At 44.9% G+C, this 16,379-nt stretch overlaps 1 protein-coding gene and 1 pseudogene across 3 annotated transcripts; one reads left to right on the top strand and one right to left on the bottom strand.

Moving 5' to 3' along the window:
* The first annotated feature begins 61 nt into the window (after positions 1-61).
* On the top strand, positions 62-15,603 carry APEX2 (apurinic/apyrimidinic endodeoxyribonuclease 2). Of its 3 annotated transcripts, XM_036084572.2 has the most exons (7): positions 62-130; positions 1,345-1,716; positions 2,745-2,828; positions 9,892-10,072; positions 10,623-10,769; positions 11,697-11,766; positions 14,332-15,603. In XM_036084572.2, the coding sequence occupies exons 2-7, from the start codon at positions 1,560-1,562 to the stop codon at positions 15,238-15,240; spliced, it is 1,548 nt and encodes a 515-aa protein (XP_035940465.1). In that variant the 5' UTR covers positions 62-130; positions 1,345-1,559; the 3' UTR covers positions 15,241-15,603. The 3 variants fall into 3 exon arrangements, with proteins under 3 accessions (XP_035940465.1, XP_077920547.1, XP_035940483.1); XM_036084590.2 differs by lacking the exon at positions 62-130 and having other exon boundaries at positions 1,583-1,709; XM_078064421.1 differs by lacking the exons at positions 62-130; positions 9,892-10,072 and having other exon boundaries at positions 1,577-1,709.
* LOC118530885 (small EDRK-rich factor 2 pseudogene) lies at positions 3,084-3,384 on the bottom strand (annotated as a pseudogene).
* Positions 15,604-16,379: the final 776 nt, after the last annotated feature.

The following is a 16,379-nucleotide window of genomic DNA, read 5'->3' as shown; positions in this document are numbered from 1 at the left end:
CTTTGTCCTAGTTATCCCACTCCTGGGACTCAATCCTGAGCCAATAACCACCAAAGCATGAAAAAGCTCAAAGCACCAACATTTTTACTTTAATTGCAGAGCTATTTATCCTGATGGCAACAACTGGAAGGTAATCTTTAAGTCCTTTAGGAGGAAAAGCAGCTCTTTGGGTCTTTTCTACAGATATTGAGGATGATGGCTTAATTCTGGGGGAAAATTATGCTGCAGTTTGGGGTGAGGAACCTAAGAATGCAAAGTCATGCTTTTCCTTGGACATTGGGCATGTCTATTATTCCTATTTTTGTGTTCTCAAAAACAAGTCACTAATCTGTTGCTCTTGCATTTGCCCTGTGTTTGTTTATTCAGTTAGGAAATATTTATTGACTCCTAATATATACTGTGCCCTAGATTAGAGGATGGCGCTAAGAAGATACATCAGACATGGTCATTGCTCTCAAGTAGGTAGAGCAACTGGTAGTTGTGTGACAAAAACAGATATCAATGGTAGGTGTGCACTGAGATAAGTGATGTGACAGAAAGGACCAGAGGGTGCTGTGGGGGCCCAGAGGAAAAGACCTAACTGGGGAGGTGTGTGGGTGTTAGGAAAAACTTATTCGGGAAAGTATTCCTTGAGCTGATTAAGATAGGCTTTGAATCCTGGCTCTACCACTTCCGTGAGACTGGGGTGACTTCACTCATTCTGTCATACTTAGCCTTAATACCCCTTACAGGGCTGTCCAGAGAATGAAACAAATAATGCATATGGAAGAGCCATGGAGTACACTGGGAGACAGTGTTGCTCTGGAGCTTGGGTAGCCCACTTAAATTCCCTGGGCCTCGATTTTACTCATTTGAGAAATGGAGCCACGAAAAAGTATGTGTTGGGCCATGTCCTTAGGAATGTTATAAGGCCCAGGACAAATAATGGCTATAGGGTGGGCTTGAGACAGCTTCCTCTCTTCCCCTCCCTTTGCCCTATAAGGCCAGGGTACTTCTAAGTCTAATTCCACTAGAGCACTTCTTACTGCTCCCTCTAGCTGCGCGGTTCCCGTCGAGCCTCCCCTCTCCCACACAAGCCCAGTTACAGTAATTACTCCCAGGATGCCAGCGGCGCACTTGGAGGTAAGGTCAGTCGCACTGGGGGCGGGGCTTCGGTTGCCATGCGGTTTCGTTCAAGGTTCCGCTGCTTAAAAAGTCCCATCTGTAAGTTATTGGAAGCACCACGGAGGCTTGTGAGCAGCACGGAAAGGCAGACAGATTCTGGTGCTTGGGCTAGTGTGCGGCGGGAGGAGGGAGGAGGAGGAGCCTAACTGGAGGACTTCCTTTGCCGTTCATTCCTCCTAGGCGTCGGCACCACCCCATCAACTTCCGCTCCTCCCGCCAATGAGAACTGAGGGGATCGAAGCCCCGCCCCACCTTCGCCACACTTTGGTGGCGCGCAAGAGAACGCATGCGCCAATGCGCGCGGAAGGCGGGATCTGGCCAACCTGGGGGTGTCCAGCCGTCCTGTGTCCCCTAGGTTGGGCGCGGATTGTGTGGTGTTGCAGTTCGCCGTCGAGATGTTGCGCGTGGTGAGCTGGAACATCAATGGGATCCGGAGCCCCCTGCAAGGGATGGTATACGAGGAGCCCAGCAACTGTGCAGCCATGGCCGTGGAGCGCATTTTGGACAAGCTGGATGCCGACATCGTCTGCCTTCAGGAGACCAAAGTGACCAGTCAGCGCTCAAAAATCCAGGATCCCTACCATACTTTATCTTTTCCACTAACTTTTGTCCCCTACTTAATTCTCATTTATTTTACCATTTCTCTATCCGTAGAGTCTTCCTCTTAGACCCAGTTCAGAATCCTGATCCCCTACCCCTCAACCCCTATTTCTCACTCCAGCTTGATGTCTTAATTCCTACTTCATCTCCTGTCCTCAGCAGAACTTTAATTCCCTCACCCGTGCAACCTTCATCCTCGCACAGATCCTCTAATTCCCACTCATTCTCCTGCCCCAGCGCAGTACCCCAAATTTCCTCCTCACACACTGTCCAGCTCCAACTCCCAAGTTAGATCCCCCAAATCCCCTTCCCTGTCCCCAGCTCACATCCTTTAATTCCCACCCCATCTTTGCCTCCAGCTCAGACTCCCTGATTTCTTCCTTTTTATCTCTCCATCTCAGATCCTCAGTTCTCCTGTCAGATCCCCTAGAGCTCTACCCCCATTTCTCCTTCCCAGCCTCAGAACCTCTTACCATTTCTATCTCATGTCCCACGCCAAGGTTAGATCCCCTAGTTCCCTCTCTCTCCCACCCTAGCTCAACACCCTCCATTCTTTCCCTCTCCCTTGCACCCCCCTTTAATACCCTCTAACAACTTTTTCCTCCATCCCCAGTTCAGATCCTCTAATTGCCTCCCTCTCCTACCTCATATTCCCACCTCAGATTCCTATTTCTCCCTCCCATATTCCATTTCCCACCTCCAGCTCCCTCCATTCACCTAATCACTAGCTTCCTCCCACCTAATTTCCCTCCTCCCATTCCATAGCCTACCCCTTCTTATTTTGGTATCAATTCCCTCTCTAGTCCCCACCATTCTAGCTCCTCTTCTAATCATAGATACTTCATTTTTTCTCCCAACTCTGGCTCTGATGTGTGCGAGGAATTAGCCTACAACTTTAATTCCAAACCCTTGTGTGTCCTGGGCCCTACTTTTATCTCTGACACAGTCTTACATCTTTTCTTTTTTTTTTTTTTTTGCAGGGGATGTGCTGACAGAGCCCCTGGCTATCATTGAGGGCTATAACTCCTATTTCAGCTTCAGCCGTAACCGCAGTGGCTATTCTGGTAAATGGGGCTTTCTGGGGACTTTAAATTAGTGATGGAAGCAGGTCGGGAGTGACCAATATTTGATGAGAAGGTAATAAGAAACTCAGGCTTTTATTTTTAATTTTTTTTTTGAAATTATGAAGCTGCTTTTAATACTTTGGGGTGAGCCCCACAGGAATAAAAAACACTGGGAAGGGATAACCCCCCACTCCCAGGATGGCCCAGAGGAAGAGAGGCTACCTGAGGGGAAAGAAGCACAAAAGGGATCTGGAGACTCAGGGCAAAAGGAATGCCATTGGTGTTGGGACCTGTGAGCACTACAGGAGAAAACGTGAGCATGGTGGGACTGGCTCCAGGTACACAGGGGAGGCCAAGAGGGTTGGACACGAAGCCACAAAGCTACTTGGGTTCCTCCTTCTTCTCGTTTGCCTTTTTCTGCTTCTTCTGCATGACCTCTGAGTCCCTCTGCTTGCAGGTGTCAGCAGAAAGCCTGTCACCTTGGCACTTTCCCTTAACCTAGTAGCTCTGCTTTTTCATACTGGCGGTTGAGCTAATGCTGGTTACCATGGGTCATGGCGAGAGCAGCAGCTGTGGCTTACCTCCATTGCATCCCCTCACTCTGTCCGATGTGTGATGCCCCAGGCTTTTAGTCCACAGAGCTAAAGTCACATGAAGCTACGTGAAGGATAGTTTTTATGTGTAAAATTATCCTGTTTGACTTTGGAAGCACAGTCAGTCATGTGGTAGTTAATTGTATGAGCTCTGGAGTCAGACTACCAGAGTTTGAATCCTACCTCACTTCCTAGCTGTGTACCCTCTGGCAAGTTAGTCAACCTCTTTATGCTTCAGCTTTCTCAGCTGAGAAATGGAGATAATGCCTAACTCCTAGGGCTAGTACAGGCATACCTTGTTTTGTATGTATATATATATATATAAGTTTATATATAAATATTATATGTAAATAAATATATGACAAATATATGAATTTACATATCTATATATAAATATATTTTTATATATACATATATGTAAAGCACTTCACTTTATTATGTTTTGCAGATATTGCATATTTTATAAATCGAAGGTTTTATGGCAACCCTGTGTTGCAAAACTCTTGGCACCATTTTTCCAGCAACATTTGCTCACTTCATGTCTCTTTGTCACTTTTTGGTAATTTTACAATATTTCAAACTTTTTCATTATATTTGTTATGGTGATCTGTGATCAGTGCTTGCAACTCGCTAAAAGCTCAGATGACAGCATTTTTTAGCAATAAAGTATTTTTTTAATTTTATTTTATTATGTTACATTAGTCACCATACAGTACATCATTAGTTTTTGATGTAGTGATCCACGATTCATTGTTTTCGTATAACACCCAGTGCTCCATGCAGTACATGCCCTCCTTAATACCCTTCACCGGGCTAACCCATCCCCCCACCCCCTATCCTCTAAAACTCTCAGTTTGTTTCTCAGAGTCCATAGTCTCTCATGGTTCATCTCTCCCTCAGATTCCCCCCCTTCATTTTTCCCTTCCTTCTCCTAATGTCCTCCATGTTATTCCTTATGTTCCACAAATAAGTGAAACCGTATGATAATTGACTTTCTCTGCTTGACTTATTTCACTTAGCATAACCTCCTCCAGTCGCATCCCTGTTGATGTAAAACTTGGGTATTCATCCTTTCTGAGGGCTGAGTAATATTCCATGGTATATATGGACCACATCTTCTTTATCCATTCATCTGTTGAAGGGCATCTCGGGTCTTTCCACGGTTTGGCTATTGCGGACATTGCTGCTATGAACATTGGGGTGCATATGGCCCTTCTTTTCACTACATCTGTGTCTTTGGGGTAAATACCCAGGAGTGCAATTGCTGGGTCATAGGGTAGCTCTATTTTTAATTTTCTGAGGCACCTCCACACTGTTTTCCAAAGTGGCTATACCAACTTGCATTCCCACCAACAGTGTAAGAGGGTTTTCTTTTCTCCACAACCTCTTCAACATTTGTCGTTTCTTGCCTAGTTAATTTTTGCCATTCTAACTGGTGTAAGGTGGTATCTCAATGTGGTTTTGATTTGAATTTCCCTGATGGCTAATGATGTGAACATTTTTTCATGTGTCTGTTAGCCTTTGTATGTATTCTTCGGAGAAGTGTCTGTTCATGTCTTCTACCCAATTTTTGCCTTGATTATTTGTTTTTTGGGTGTTGAATTTGAGAAGTTCTTTGTAGACCTTGGATACCAGCCCTTTATCTGTAGTGTCATTTGCAAATATCTTCTCCCATTCTGTGGAGTGCCTCTTTGTTTTGTTGACTGTTTCCTTTGCTGTGCATAAACTTTTTATCTTGATGAAATCCCAAAAGTTCATTTTTGCTTTTGTTTCACTAGCCTTTGGAGATGTATCTTGAAAGAAGTTGCTGTGGCTGACGTCAAAGAGGTTACTTCTTATGTTCTCCTCTAGGATTTTGATGGATTCCTGTCTCACATTGAGGTCTTTCATCCACTTTGAGTTTATCTTTGTGAGTGGTGTTAGAGAATGGTCGAATTTCATTCTTCTGCATGTGGCTGTCCAATTTTCCCAGCACCATTTATTGAAGAGACTGTCCTTTTTCCATTGCATATTTTTTCCTGCTTTGTCAAAGATTATTTGACCATAGAGTTGAGAGTCCATATCTGGGCTATCTATTCTGTTCCATTGTTCTGTCTGTTTTTGTGCCAGTACCATGCTGTCTTGGTGAACACTGCTTTGTAATATAGCTTGAAATCAGGCAACCTGATGCCCCCAGCTTTGTATTCTTTTTCAACATTTCCTTGGCGATTTGGGGTCTTTTCTGATTCCACACAAATTTTAGGATTGTTTGTTCCAGCACTTTGAAAAATGCCATTGGAATTTTGACCGGGATGGCATTGAAGGTATAGATTGCTCTGGGTAGCATAGACATTTTAACAATGTTTATTCTTCCAATCCATGAGCATGGAATGCTTTTCCATCTTTTTGTGTCTTCTTCAATTTCTTTCATGACTGTTCTGTAGTTCCTAGAGTATAGATCCTTTACCTCTTTGGTTAGGTTTATTCCGAGGTATCTTATGGTTTTTGGTGCTATTGTAAATGGAATCAGTTTTCTAATTTCTTTTTCTACAGTTGCATTGTTATTGTATAAGAAAGCAACTGATTTCTGTGCATTGATTTTGTATCCTGCCACATTACTGAATTGCTGTATGAGTTCTAGTAATTTGGGAATGGAGTCTTTTGGGTTTTCCACATAAAGTATCATGTCATCTGCAAAAAGAGAGAGTTTGACTTCTTCTTTGCCAATCTGAATACATTTTATTTCTTTTTGTTGTCTGATTGCTGTTGCTAGGACTTCTAGTACTATGTTGAACAATAGTGGTGAGAGTGGGCATCCTTGACATGTTCCTGATCTTAAGGGAAATGCTCTCAGCTTTTCCCCATTGAGGATAATATTCGCTGGGGTTTTTCATAAATGGATTTTATGAACTTGAGGAATGTTCCCTCTATCCCTGTACTCTGAGGAGTTTTAATCAAGAAAGGATGTTGTATTTTGTCAAATGCTTTTTCTGTATCAATTGAGAGGACCATATGGTTCTTCTCTCTCCTCTTATTAATGTGTTCTACCACATTGATTGATTTGCGAATGTTGAACCACCCTTGCATCCCGAGGATAAATCCCATTTGGTCATAGTAGATGATCCTTTTGATGTATTGTTGGATCCTATTAGCTAGGATTTTGTTGAGGATTTTGGAATCCATATTCATTAGGGATATTGGTCTGAAATTCTCCTTTTTGATGGGGTCTTTGCCTGGTTTGGGGATTAAGGTAATGCTGGCCTCATAGAATGAGTCTGGAAGCTTTCCTTCTGTTTCTGTTTTTTGAAAGAGCTTCAGGAGAATAGGTATTATTTCTTCTTTGAATGTTTGGTAGAATTCCCCAGGGAATCCATCCGGCCCACTTTTCTAGGAGGTTTTTGATCACTGCTTCAGTCTCCTTACTGGTTGTTGGCCTATTCAGATTGTCAATTTCTTCCTGTTTCAGTCTTGGCAGCTTATAGGTTTCCAGGAAGGCCTCCATTTCATCCAGATTGCTCAGTTTATTGGCATATAGTTGTTCATAATAATTTCTAATAGTTGTTTCTATTTCCTTGGTGTTAGTGGTGATCTCTCCCCTTTCATTCATGATTTTATTAATTTGGGTCCTTTCTCTTTTCTTTTGGATAAGTGTGGCCAGTGGTTTATCGATCTTATTAATTCTTTCGAAGAACCAACTTCTAGTTTCCTTGATCTTATCTACTGTGTTTCTGGTTTCTAATTCATTGATCTCTGCTCTAATATTATTTCTGTTCTAATGGGTGGCTTAGGCATCGTTTGTTGCTTTTTCTCTAGTTCCTTAAGGTGCAGAGTTAGTTGGTGAATTCGGGATTTTTCTGTTTTTTTGAGTGAGGCTTGAATGGCTATTTATTTCCCCCTTAGGACTGCCTTTGCAGTATCCCATAGGTTTTGAACTGATGTGTTTTGGTTCTCATTGGTTTCCATGAATTGTTTAAGTTGTTCTTTGATTTCCTGGTTGACCCAAACATTCCTGAGCAGAGTGGTCTTTAGCTTCCAAGTGTTTGAATTTCTGCCAAATTTTCTCTGGTGATTGAGTTCCAGTTTTAAAGCATTGTGGTCTGAGAATATGCAGGGAATAATCTCAGTGTTTTGGTATCGGTTGAGACCTGATTTGTGACCCAGTGTGTGGTCTATTCTGGAGAAAGTTCCATGTGTGCTTGAGAAGAAGGAGTATTCTGTTGTTTTAGGGTGGAATGTTCTGTATATATCTATGAGGTCTATCTGGTCCAGTGTGTCATTCAAAGTTCTTGTTTCTTTGTTGATTTTCTGCTTTGATGATCTGTCCATTGCTGAGAGTGAAGTATTGAGGTCCCCTACCGTTAACGTATTATTATCAATATGAGTCTTTATTTTGGTGAACAGTTGGCTTATGTAGATGGCTGCTCCCATGTTGGGGGCATAGATATTTACAATTGTTAGATATTCTTGTTGGATAGACCCTTTAAGAATGATATAGTGTCCTTCTGTGTCTCTAACTACAGTCTTTAGTTTAAAATCTAATTTGTCTGATATAAGAATTGCTACCCCAGCTTTCTTTTGAGGTCCGTTGGCATGGAAGATGGATCTCCATCTCTTCACTTTTAGTCTGGATGTATCTTTAGGTTCAAAATGAGTCTCTTGTAGACAGCAAATGGATGGGTCCTGTCTTTTTGTCCAGTCTGCAGCCCTGGGCCATTTTATGGGAGCATTTAGGCTGTTCACGTTGAGAGTGATTATTGAAAGATATGAATTAATTGTCATCATGTTGCCTGTGAAGACGTTGTTTTTATAGATTGTCCCTGTAAATTTCTGTTGTAGATCACTCTTGGGGTCTTTCTCCTTTTATAGAACCCCCTTTAATATTTTTTGCAGGGCTGGCTTAGTGGTCACATATTCTTTCATCTTCTGCCAGTCGTGGAAGCTCTGCATCTCTCCATCCATTCTAAGTGAAAGCCTTGCTGGATAAAGTATTCTTGGCTGCATGTTCTTCTCATCTAGTACCCTGAATATGTCTTGCCAGGCCTTTCTGCCTTGCCAGGTGTCTGTGGATAGGTCTGACGTTATTCTGATGTTCCTCCCTCTGTACGTAAGGAATCTCTTCCCCCTAACTGCCCTTAAGATGGTTTCCTTGGTTCTAAGATTTGCAAGTTTTACTATTACATGCCGGTTTCTTGGCTTGTTTTCCTTGATCTTGGGATGGGTCCTTTCTGCCTCTAGGACACGAATGTTTGTTTCATTCCCCAGATTACGGAAGTTCTCTGCTATGATTTGCTCAAATATATCTTCTAGTCCTCTCTCTCTCCACCCCCTCAGGGATTCCAATAATTCTGACATTGGAATGTTTCATGGTGTCACTTATTTCTCTGATTCTAATTTCATGTCTTGTGGCCCTGCTGCTCCGGGTTTTCGTCCGGGGGGCTTCCCTAAAGTCCTTTCCCGGCCGCTACCGGTCTGCAAGTCTGTGCCTGGTCTGCAGTGCGGGAGGCTGTTGCTCACCAGCGGGCAGGATCCTGACGGCTCCCTCCCCCTTCCGTTTATTCTCCAATATCTGCCCATGGAATAATGGCTCCCGCCTTCGTACCTCAAAAGCAACCGCCTGGGATAATCTGTAGAAATCCAGATCTATCTTCTTACATCTCAGGCTGATTTTGTGGGTGTTCAGAGTGGTCTGGTAGATATCCAGCTCAGTTCCGGGGACTGGCTGGAATAGGGTCCCGTACTCCTCTGCCATCTTTTACCCCCTTCAGAAATAAAATATTTTTTAATTAAGGCATATACATTGTTTTTTTTAGACATAAAGTTATTGCTCATTTGATAGACTACAGTATAGTAACAATATAACTTTTATCTGCACTAGGAAATCAAAATATTCATTTGGCTTGCTTTATTACAATATTTTTTTTGTGGTGTTCTGGAACTGAACTCACAATATATTGGGGTATGCCTATATAAGGATTAAACAAATTAGTCCATGTGATAATAATAGCTAACACTTTTTGAGCACTTAACCATGTGTCCATGTAAAACATTTAGACTATTAGCTATTACTGTTCTGTGGCTTTTGAATTTTTTTAAATTTTTTAAAGATGTTATTTATTTGACAGAGAGAGAGAAAACACAAGCAGGGTGAGCAGCAGAGGGAGAGAGAGAAGCAGGCTTTCTCCTGAGCAGAGAGCCCAGTGTGGGGTTCCATGCCAGGACCCTGGGATCATGACCTGAGCTGAAGGCAGATGTTTAACTGACTGAGCCATCCAGGTGCCCCCTCTGGCTTTTTTAGATGAAGGAACTGAGACTCCAGGGTGTGAGTAGAATTGCCTCAGTCTCTCGGGAGCCATCCATGGCCCTTGAGTTGGGAGAGTTATCAGTACAAACACACTAGATGAGGATGACTTACGTGACCTATGTGGGGGCAACAAGCTGTGCAATAGGCTGTTGGCTTCTAGGCCCTTTCAGAGTATCCTGTCTATCTCCAGGTGTAGCCACCTTCTGTAAGGACAGCGCTACCCCCATGGCTGCTGAAGAAGGCCTGAGTGGCCTACTTGCCACTCATAATGGGGACGTGGGTTGCTATGGAAACGTGGATGAATTCACCCAAGAGGAGCTTCGGGCTCTGGATAGTGAGGGCCGGGCCCTCCTCACACAACACAAGATCCGGTAATAGCCCACATCCCCCTGTTGCTGAGTAGAAGAGTAGAAGCAATGCTGCTTCTACTCTTAGTGTGATTCTGAGGCTCACCTTACAAACATATTCATTGTGGAATATGTCCCATGTTTGCCTTTCTTGGACTCTAGTTCTGGCTTGGTTACTCACTGTATGACCTTGGGCAAATCATATTCCCCTCTGAGCTTTGAGTTCCCCATCTCTACAGTGGGGAACTGGCTGGCAGGTCCAGCTCTCTTATTACCACAGGCACCTCAAAGGCAACTTGGCAACTCATTGCCCCAAGTTGCTTTCTGGGTGTCCTGTCATGAATGGCAGCACCATCACCTGGTTTACCTGGGAGTTATCCTAGATGCCCGTCTCCCTGCCTTACCTATAGTCAGTCCCCAAGTCCTGTGCATGCCAGTGCATTCATGTCTTTCTGTCCCCTTCTTCACATCTGTCCCACAGGTAACCCATTAAGTGGAAGCCACATGGTATGGGGGAAGGGAGGCTTGGAAATGACTTTTTCTTGTTGTGTGTGGGGGGGTCTCTTCTCCTCAGCACATGGGAAGGGAAAGAGAAGACCTTGACCCTAATCAACGTGTACTGCCCCCATGCGGATGCTGGGAAACCTGAGCGGCTGTCCTTTAAAATGCGCTTCTATCGCTTGCTGCAGATCCGAGCAGAAGCCCTTTTGGCAGCTGGCAGGTATTGTAAGCCTGGGTGGTACTTGAGCTTGTTCTAGGTGCCCAACCCATTTAGGTGTCAAGCTCCATTGGAAGGGATATGGGATCTTTGTCTTTTGAGTTCCTTTATAGCCTAGTTGGAGACCCTAGCATGCCTACCTGAATGGGCTCTGCATTGTATGAGCTGTGAGGACCAGGTAAAGTGATACAAATATGGGTTTTGTACTCAGATACCTCTAAGCACCTATCCTGGCTCCTTTTACTCACTATGAGTCCCGAGGCTAGCTCTGCTTTTATTTTCTCTTGTTAAGTGAGTGTATGAATTCCTGCCTTACAGAATAGTTTTAAGGATGAAATGAGGTGAAGAAGAAGGTAAAGTGCCTGGGAGCAAATGAAAAGTCTTGTCCCAGGGAAGGACAGGAAAGTGAGGGTGGGTTAGAGTAATCAAGGGATACTTCCTAAAAGAAGTACCTGGGCTCAGCTTTGAAGGACCAGAAAGATGCCATTAAGTAAAGATCAGTGAGACAATCATGTCAGAGAGGGAATGATGTCATCTTTGGGGATCAGAATTGGGTTGGTAAGGCATAAAACGTAGCAAGGTTTTAGTCCAACTCAGCATTGGGCTTGGCTCAAAAAAGGGGCTGTAGGAAGAGTCTTTGGATTAGTTTGCAGAAGAGCCACATAAACAGATGTGGCTCCCAGTTGGGAAAATGAACAGAAGTGAGATAATGAAACAATGGTGGTGGCGGTGTGACAGGGAAGAGAATGGACATTACAAAGTACGATTGGAGAGGTAGGCGGCTATGCATTGCTGTGGGCTCCCACCTTGGCCTCAGTGTGTGAGAAGGGGCTGATCTGAGTTCTTGGGCCTAGAAGAAAGTAAATGGGCCAGGAGTAATGCTTCCCTTTCTTGAATGTCTAGTTGATAATCCCATGTCATGTTTTTTAGCCATGTGATCATTCTGGGTGACCTGAATACAGCCCACCGCCCCATTGACCACTGGGATGCAGTCAACCTGGTAAGGCTCTTCTAGGCCCCTTTCATCACTTCTGACTGTGGTTCTCTTTAGCAAGCCAGCCAGTGCTGGATTTTGGGTCCAAGGGTAGCTTCCTTCATGGAAAAGCAGAGCTTAGTTTGAAATAACTATTGTTAAAGCACTGAGGATTGTTCATTCATTCAGGAGACATTACTGTCTTGCCCTGGGCTTGGTCCTGAGCCATGTGCTGAGGACTCAGTTACTAGTCGTTTCTGGCTCTTGGCCCCTCAAAGATTTCAGCATGGTGGGGAGCTATGGACCTGTAACCAGCCAATTACAGAAAGGTATCTTCAGGGCTGAAGCAAGAGATGGCAGGCCAGGAGTCTAGGGGAGCCTGGAGAGATGGGATTCCTGAGCCAGTGTAGACATTAGGGAGGCATCTGAAAATTGTTGAATTTTAAAAGATGATTAAAACAGCTTTGGGGCTGGGGGAAGCAAAGCATTCTAGCTTGAGCAAAGGCTGCAAGGTGAGAATTTGCTTGGTATGCATGGTGAACTGTAAGTCCCATTCTTGGTAGGGGTTGACAGGGGAAGGGAAGTGAGTGGCAGGAGATGGGGAGGGAAAGTCCTTTGGGGGCCAGATTTCAAGGTCCTTGAATTCCACATTGCCTTGATCATTTCCCTAATACACTGTTTCCTGCTCATGAACTTTCAATACCTTCCTGTTACGTCTGCAATGCAAAGAAAACATCTAGGCCTGGTGTGGAAGGCTTTTTAATCTCCATTTCCATGTACCCCTACACACTCTGTCCACTCCAGCCAGGTTGTCTTCTCTCAGTCCACTGCAAAAAGTTACTTTCATTTTGACTTTTCTCACTGTACCCTCTGTCTTTTTTTTGTACGAACCTTTCATCTTTGAGTCCCTCTAGGTCAGTGGTTCTCATTCCCTGACAGCACATTAGAACAAGGAACTTTTACAAGAATATTAATACCTTGGTGCCGCCCCAGACCAGTTAAATCAGAATCTGTTAGGTGTGGGGCCAGGGTAGCAGTATGTTTTACAATGTCCCGGGCTGATTTTCTTGTATAGTCAGGCTTGAGAACCACTGCCTTAGAATCTACAAGCCAGTTTTCGTCTTAGCTTGCCTCGTGAGGGGAGTGATCAAATCAGTAACTTAACGCTGGCATAGTCCAACTCAGCATTGGGCTTGGCTCAAAAAAGGGGCTGTAGGAAGAGTCTTTGGATTAGTTTGCAGAAGAGCCACATAAACAGATGTGGCTCCCAGTTGGGAAAATGAACAGAAATGAGATAATGAAAGAATGGTGGTGGCGGTGTGACAGGGAAGAGAATGGACATTACAAAGTACGAGCCTTCAGTCCCTTCCAACCTTATTTCTCATAAGGCATTTACTCAGTCTGTTCTTTCTGCTTCCTGCAATAGTGTCATATAACTTTATGCCTTTTCTTCTTAGTTCAGAACTATCCTAGATCTCTCAAGTGCACTTCTTACAGTCTTCCTTCCAGGAAAAGACTAATAGTATCAGGTCACATGACAAACACAGTCTTTCCAAAATAGCAGAATATGTCCACTTCCCAAAAGACTGGTTCTTCTAGTCTTCATCTCCCTAAATGGCACCATCATCCCCTTGGCTACTCCAACCAGAAGCCTGGGAATTATGTTAGTATTGTCCTTCCTCTCTACCCCCACTTCCCACATTCAGCTAATCAGTGGGTACTGTTGATTTTAGTTCCAAATCATCTCTTAATTTCATTTTTATTTGTCTACTCTGGCTCTACCCTAATCTAAGTGATTATCATCTCTTGTTTACGTGGACTATGATAATTATCTCCTGCCAGTCTGCTGGTCCCCAGTCTGGTCTCCCCTTGTCTTTTGGGTTTGTGCTTCCCCTCTCCACGGGCCCATTACAGAGGCTGCGCTCTCAATTTGTAACACCCTCTGCCTGGGTTGCTCCTGCTCAGCCTTCACTTTCCAGCTCCAGATCACTTCCTGAAAGGAAGCCTCATTGGTCCCCTGGACAAGCTCAGGTTCCCACTTTGTCCCTAGTATCATGCCTGGCACATAATCAATGTTCTTTGAACATTTTTTGCATTGAATGAGTGGGTAGGCCAGGTGGATTGGATGGATGGATGAAGATGAATTGGAGATCAGAGCCAAAAGAAGTATTTAAGTATGGCTTTCTGGAGCTCCTCAGCTGAGGAGTTTGTGGGGGAGAGAGGAGATGGTCTATGAGGCCTTTGACACACACAAAATAAGCCAAATAGTTCCAGAGGGTTTAAATGAAAAGGTAACAGTTTCGTTAACTCATAATCCCAGCCCTACTTTCTAGAGGTAACCACTTTTAACTTCCTGCTTTCTATCCTTTTGGTGAGCATTTCTCAGAATTGCTTTGATTAAGTAAATGACAAGCTTTCAGATTTGACATTTAATCCCAGCTCTGCCAGTTCTGGGCCGTGTGACCCTGAGTAGTAGTTTCTTTTGGAACAATCACATTTTCTTGTCTGAAAAATGAAGCAGTTAGTCTAAGTCTCTCCCAGGTCTAGGCATCTAGTTTTGCCTCTGTCTTCACCCCTCTCCCCCTTCTCCAGGAATGCTTTGAAGAGGACCCAGGGCGCAAGTGGATGGACGGCTTGCTCAGTAACCTGGGATGCCAGGCTGGGTCCCATGTACGGCCCTTCATTGATAGCTACCGCTGCTTCCAGCCAAAGCAGGAGGGGGCATTCACCTGCTGGTCAGCAGTCAGTGGTGCCCGCCATCTGAATTATGGCTCCCGGCTTGACTATGTGTTGGGGGACCGGACCCTGGTAATAGATACCTTCCAGGACTCCTTCCGGCTGCCTGAGGTGATGGGCTCTGACCATTGTCCCGTGGGTGCAGTCTTGAGTGTGTCCTCTGTGCCAGCAAAACAGTGCCCACCTCTGTGTACCCGCTTCCTCCCCGAGTTTGCAGGCACCCAGCTCAAGATCCGTCGCTTCCTAGTTCGTCTCAAACAAGATCCTGTGTGCAAGCAATCAGCGCTGCGACTCAGCAAAGAAACCCAGGGACAGATGCGCCAAAACAAAGCCGGTGTGCGCTCAACCAGGCCTCGGCCAAGTCAGGCTGGCTCCAGCAGAGGCCAGAAAAACCTGACAAGCTTCTTCCAGCCATCATCCAATCGTCCCCAAGCTTCTCCTATCTTGGAGCTTCCTAGTGTGGGTGCCCTCATGACCCCAAAGACTCTAGAAGAGGAGGTGATGGCCAAAGTGGTGGAGGGACAGGCCAATGCTTCAGAGGCCAAGGATGAGAAGGAGGTACGGACTTCTTTTTGGAAGTCTGTGCTGGGGGGGCCCTTGCCCATGCCGCTCTGTGGGGGTCACAGGGAGCCATGTGTGATGCGAACTGTGAAGAAGCCAGGACCCAATCTGGGCCGCCACTTCTATATGTGTGCCAGGCCCCAGGGTCCTCCCACTGACCCTTCCTCCCGCTGCAACTTCTTCCTCTGGAGCAGGCCCAGCTGAACCAACCCAAGGTACAGATGTCTGGCATGGTCAACCCTGTACATAATCTGAAGCCAGCTCCCTCCTAAGCTGCCTCTTTCTTCCCCAAGGACTCTTCCTCCTCTTCCACTTTCCTGAAGAACCCTTCCTTTTCCTCTTCCTCCTTTAAGGCCTCTCTGACTCTCTCTTCTTCCTGCCTAGCTCCTCCTCATTGGTGAGCTTCTTATTTCTTAATGCTGTGACCCAGTTCCCCCACTCCACTTGCCACCTTCCTGTCAGAAGTGCACAGGAACCAGTTGCCCCAGGAAGTTGATTTTAAACCCTTTTCTTTCTTGCTGAGAAATATATCTGTGCCTAAATAAAGTCTGTGTTTTTGTTTTAGCACACCATGTCATGTAGACATTTTGGATGTGCTTCATGGAGTTGAATCAGAGACATTATCTCAACACTAGGTTTGCCAGCTGCCTGTAGCCTGACGATACAACTCCTAGGAAGGGGGGAGGCAGGAGGAGTGGTACTACCATAAAGGTGCTCTGTTGAGTTGTAAAGGTTCCCTGCACTGCTGAGGTTAGATCAGCAAGGGAGGTGGGTGTGGTGTTAGAAAGCTCAGGTGTGTTGCATAGCCTTAAACCAGTGCTTCCCAACTGGTGTCCCACAGCTGCCACAAAACGGGTTATAGGGTGGGAAGAAATGGCCCTAGAGTTGACAGGTAGAGCACAAATGTCAGGAGAGAATGCCTCCTAGGCAAGTAGTGTTATTAGTTTACCTGGGTGTGCAAATGTTTTCTGTGTGCTATGACCTGGAAAGATTGGGAGCATTTCCTTGAAAAAGTTGCTTGCTAATATAGCCAAGTCTCTTTCCCACCTTGGAAAATAGAGCTGGTAGGTCCTGTTCTATAAGGTACTGTGGAGAGGAGAGGATAACTGATTGGGGACATCGATTCTGTGTGCTAGAAAACACCTCCAGAGTTTTGGGGAACTATTTCTCTCTTCCAGGCAGTTCAATTAGGGCTGATTCCATCTCCTGGCTTCAGGGGCTACATGAGCATAGGGTTTCCAGGTCTACCAGTGAAGAGTCAATCCCTGGATTTTTGTTGAAAACCATTGGGAAGGAGCCATTTCATATAAACCTGCCAAGTGTCCCAGCTCTTTGTATGCAAC

This window comes from Halichoerus grypus, chromosome X (genome assembly GCF_964656455.1).
Source record: "Halichoerus grypus chromosome X, mHalGry1.hap1.1, whole genome shotgun sequence".
NCBI classification, from domain to species: Eukaryota; Metazoa; Chordata; class Mammalia; order Carnivora; family Phocidae; genus Halichoerus; species Halichoerus grypus.
Note: the sequence above shows the minus strand (reverse complement) of the source record. Positions and strands in the feature narration are given on the sequence as shown.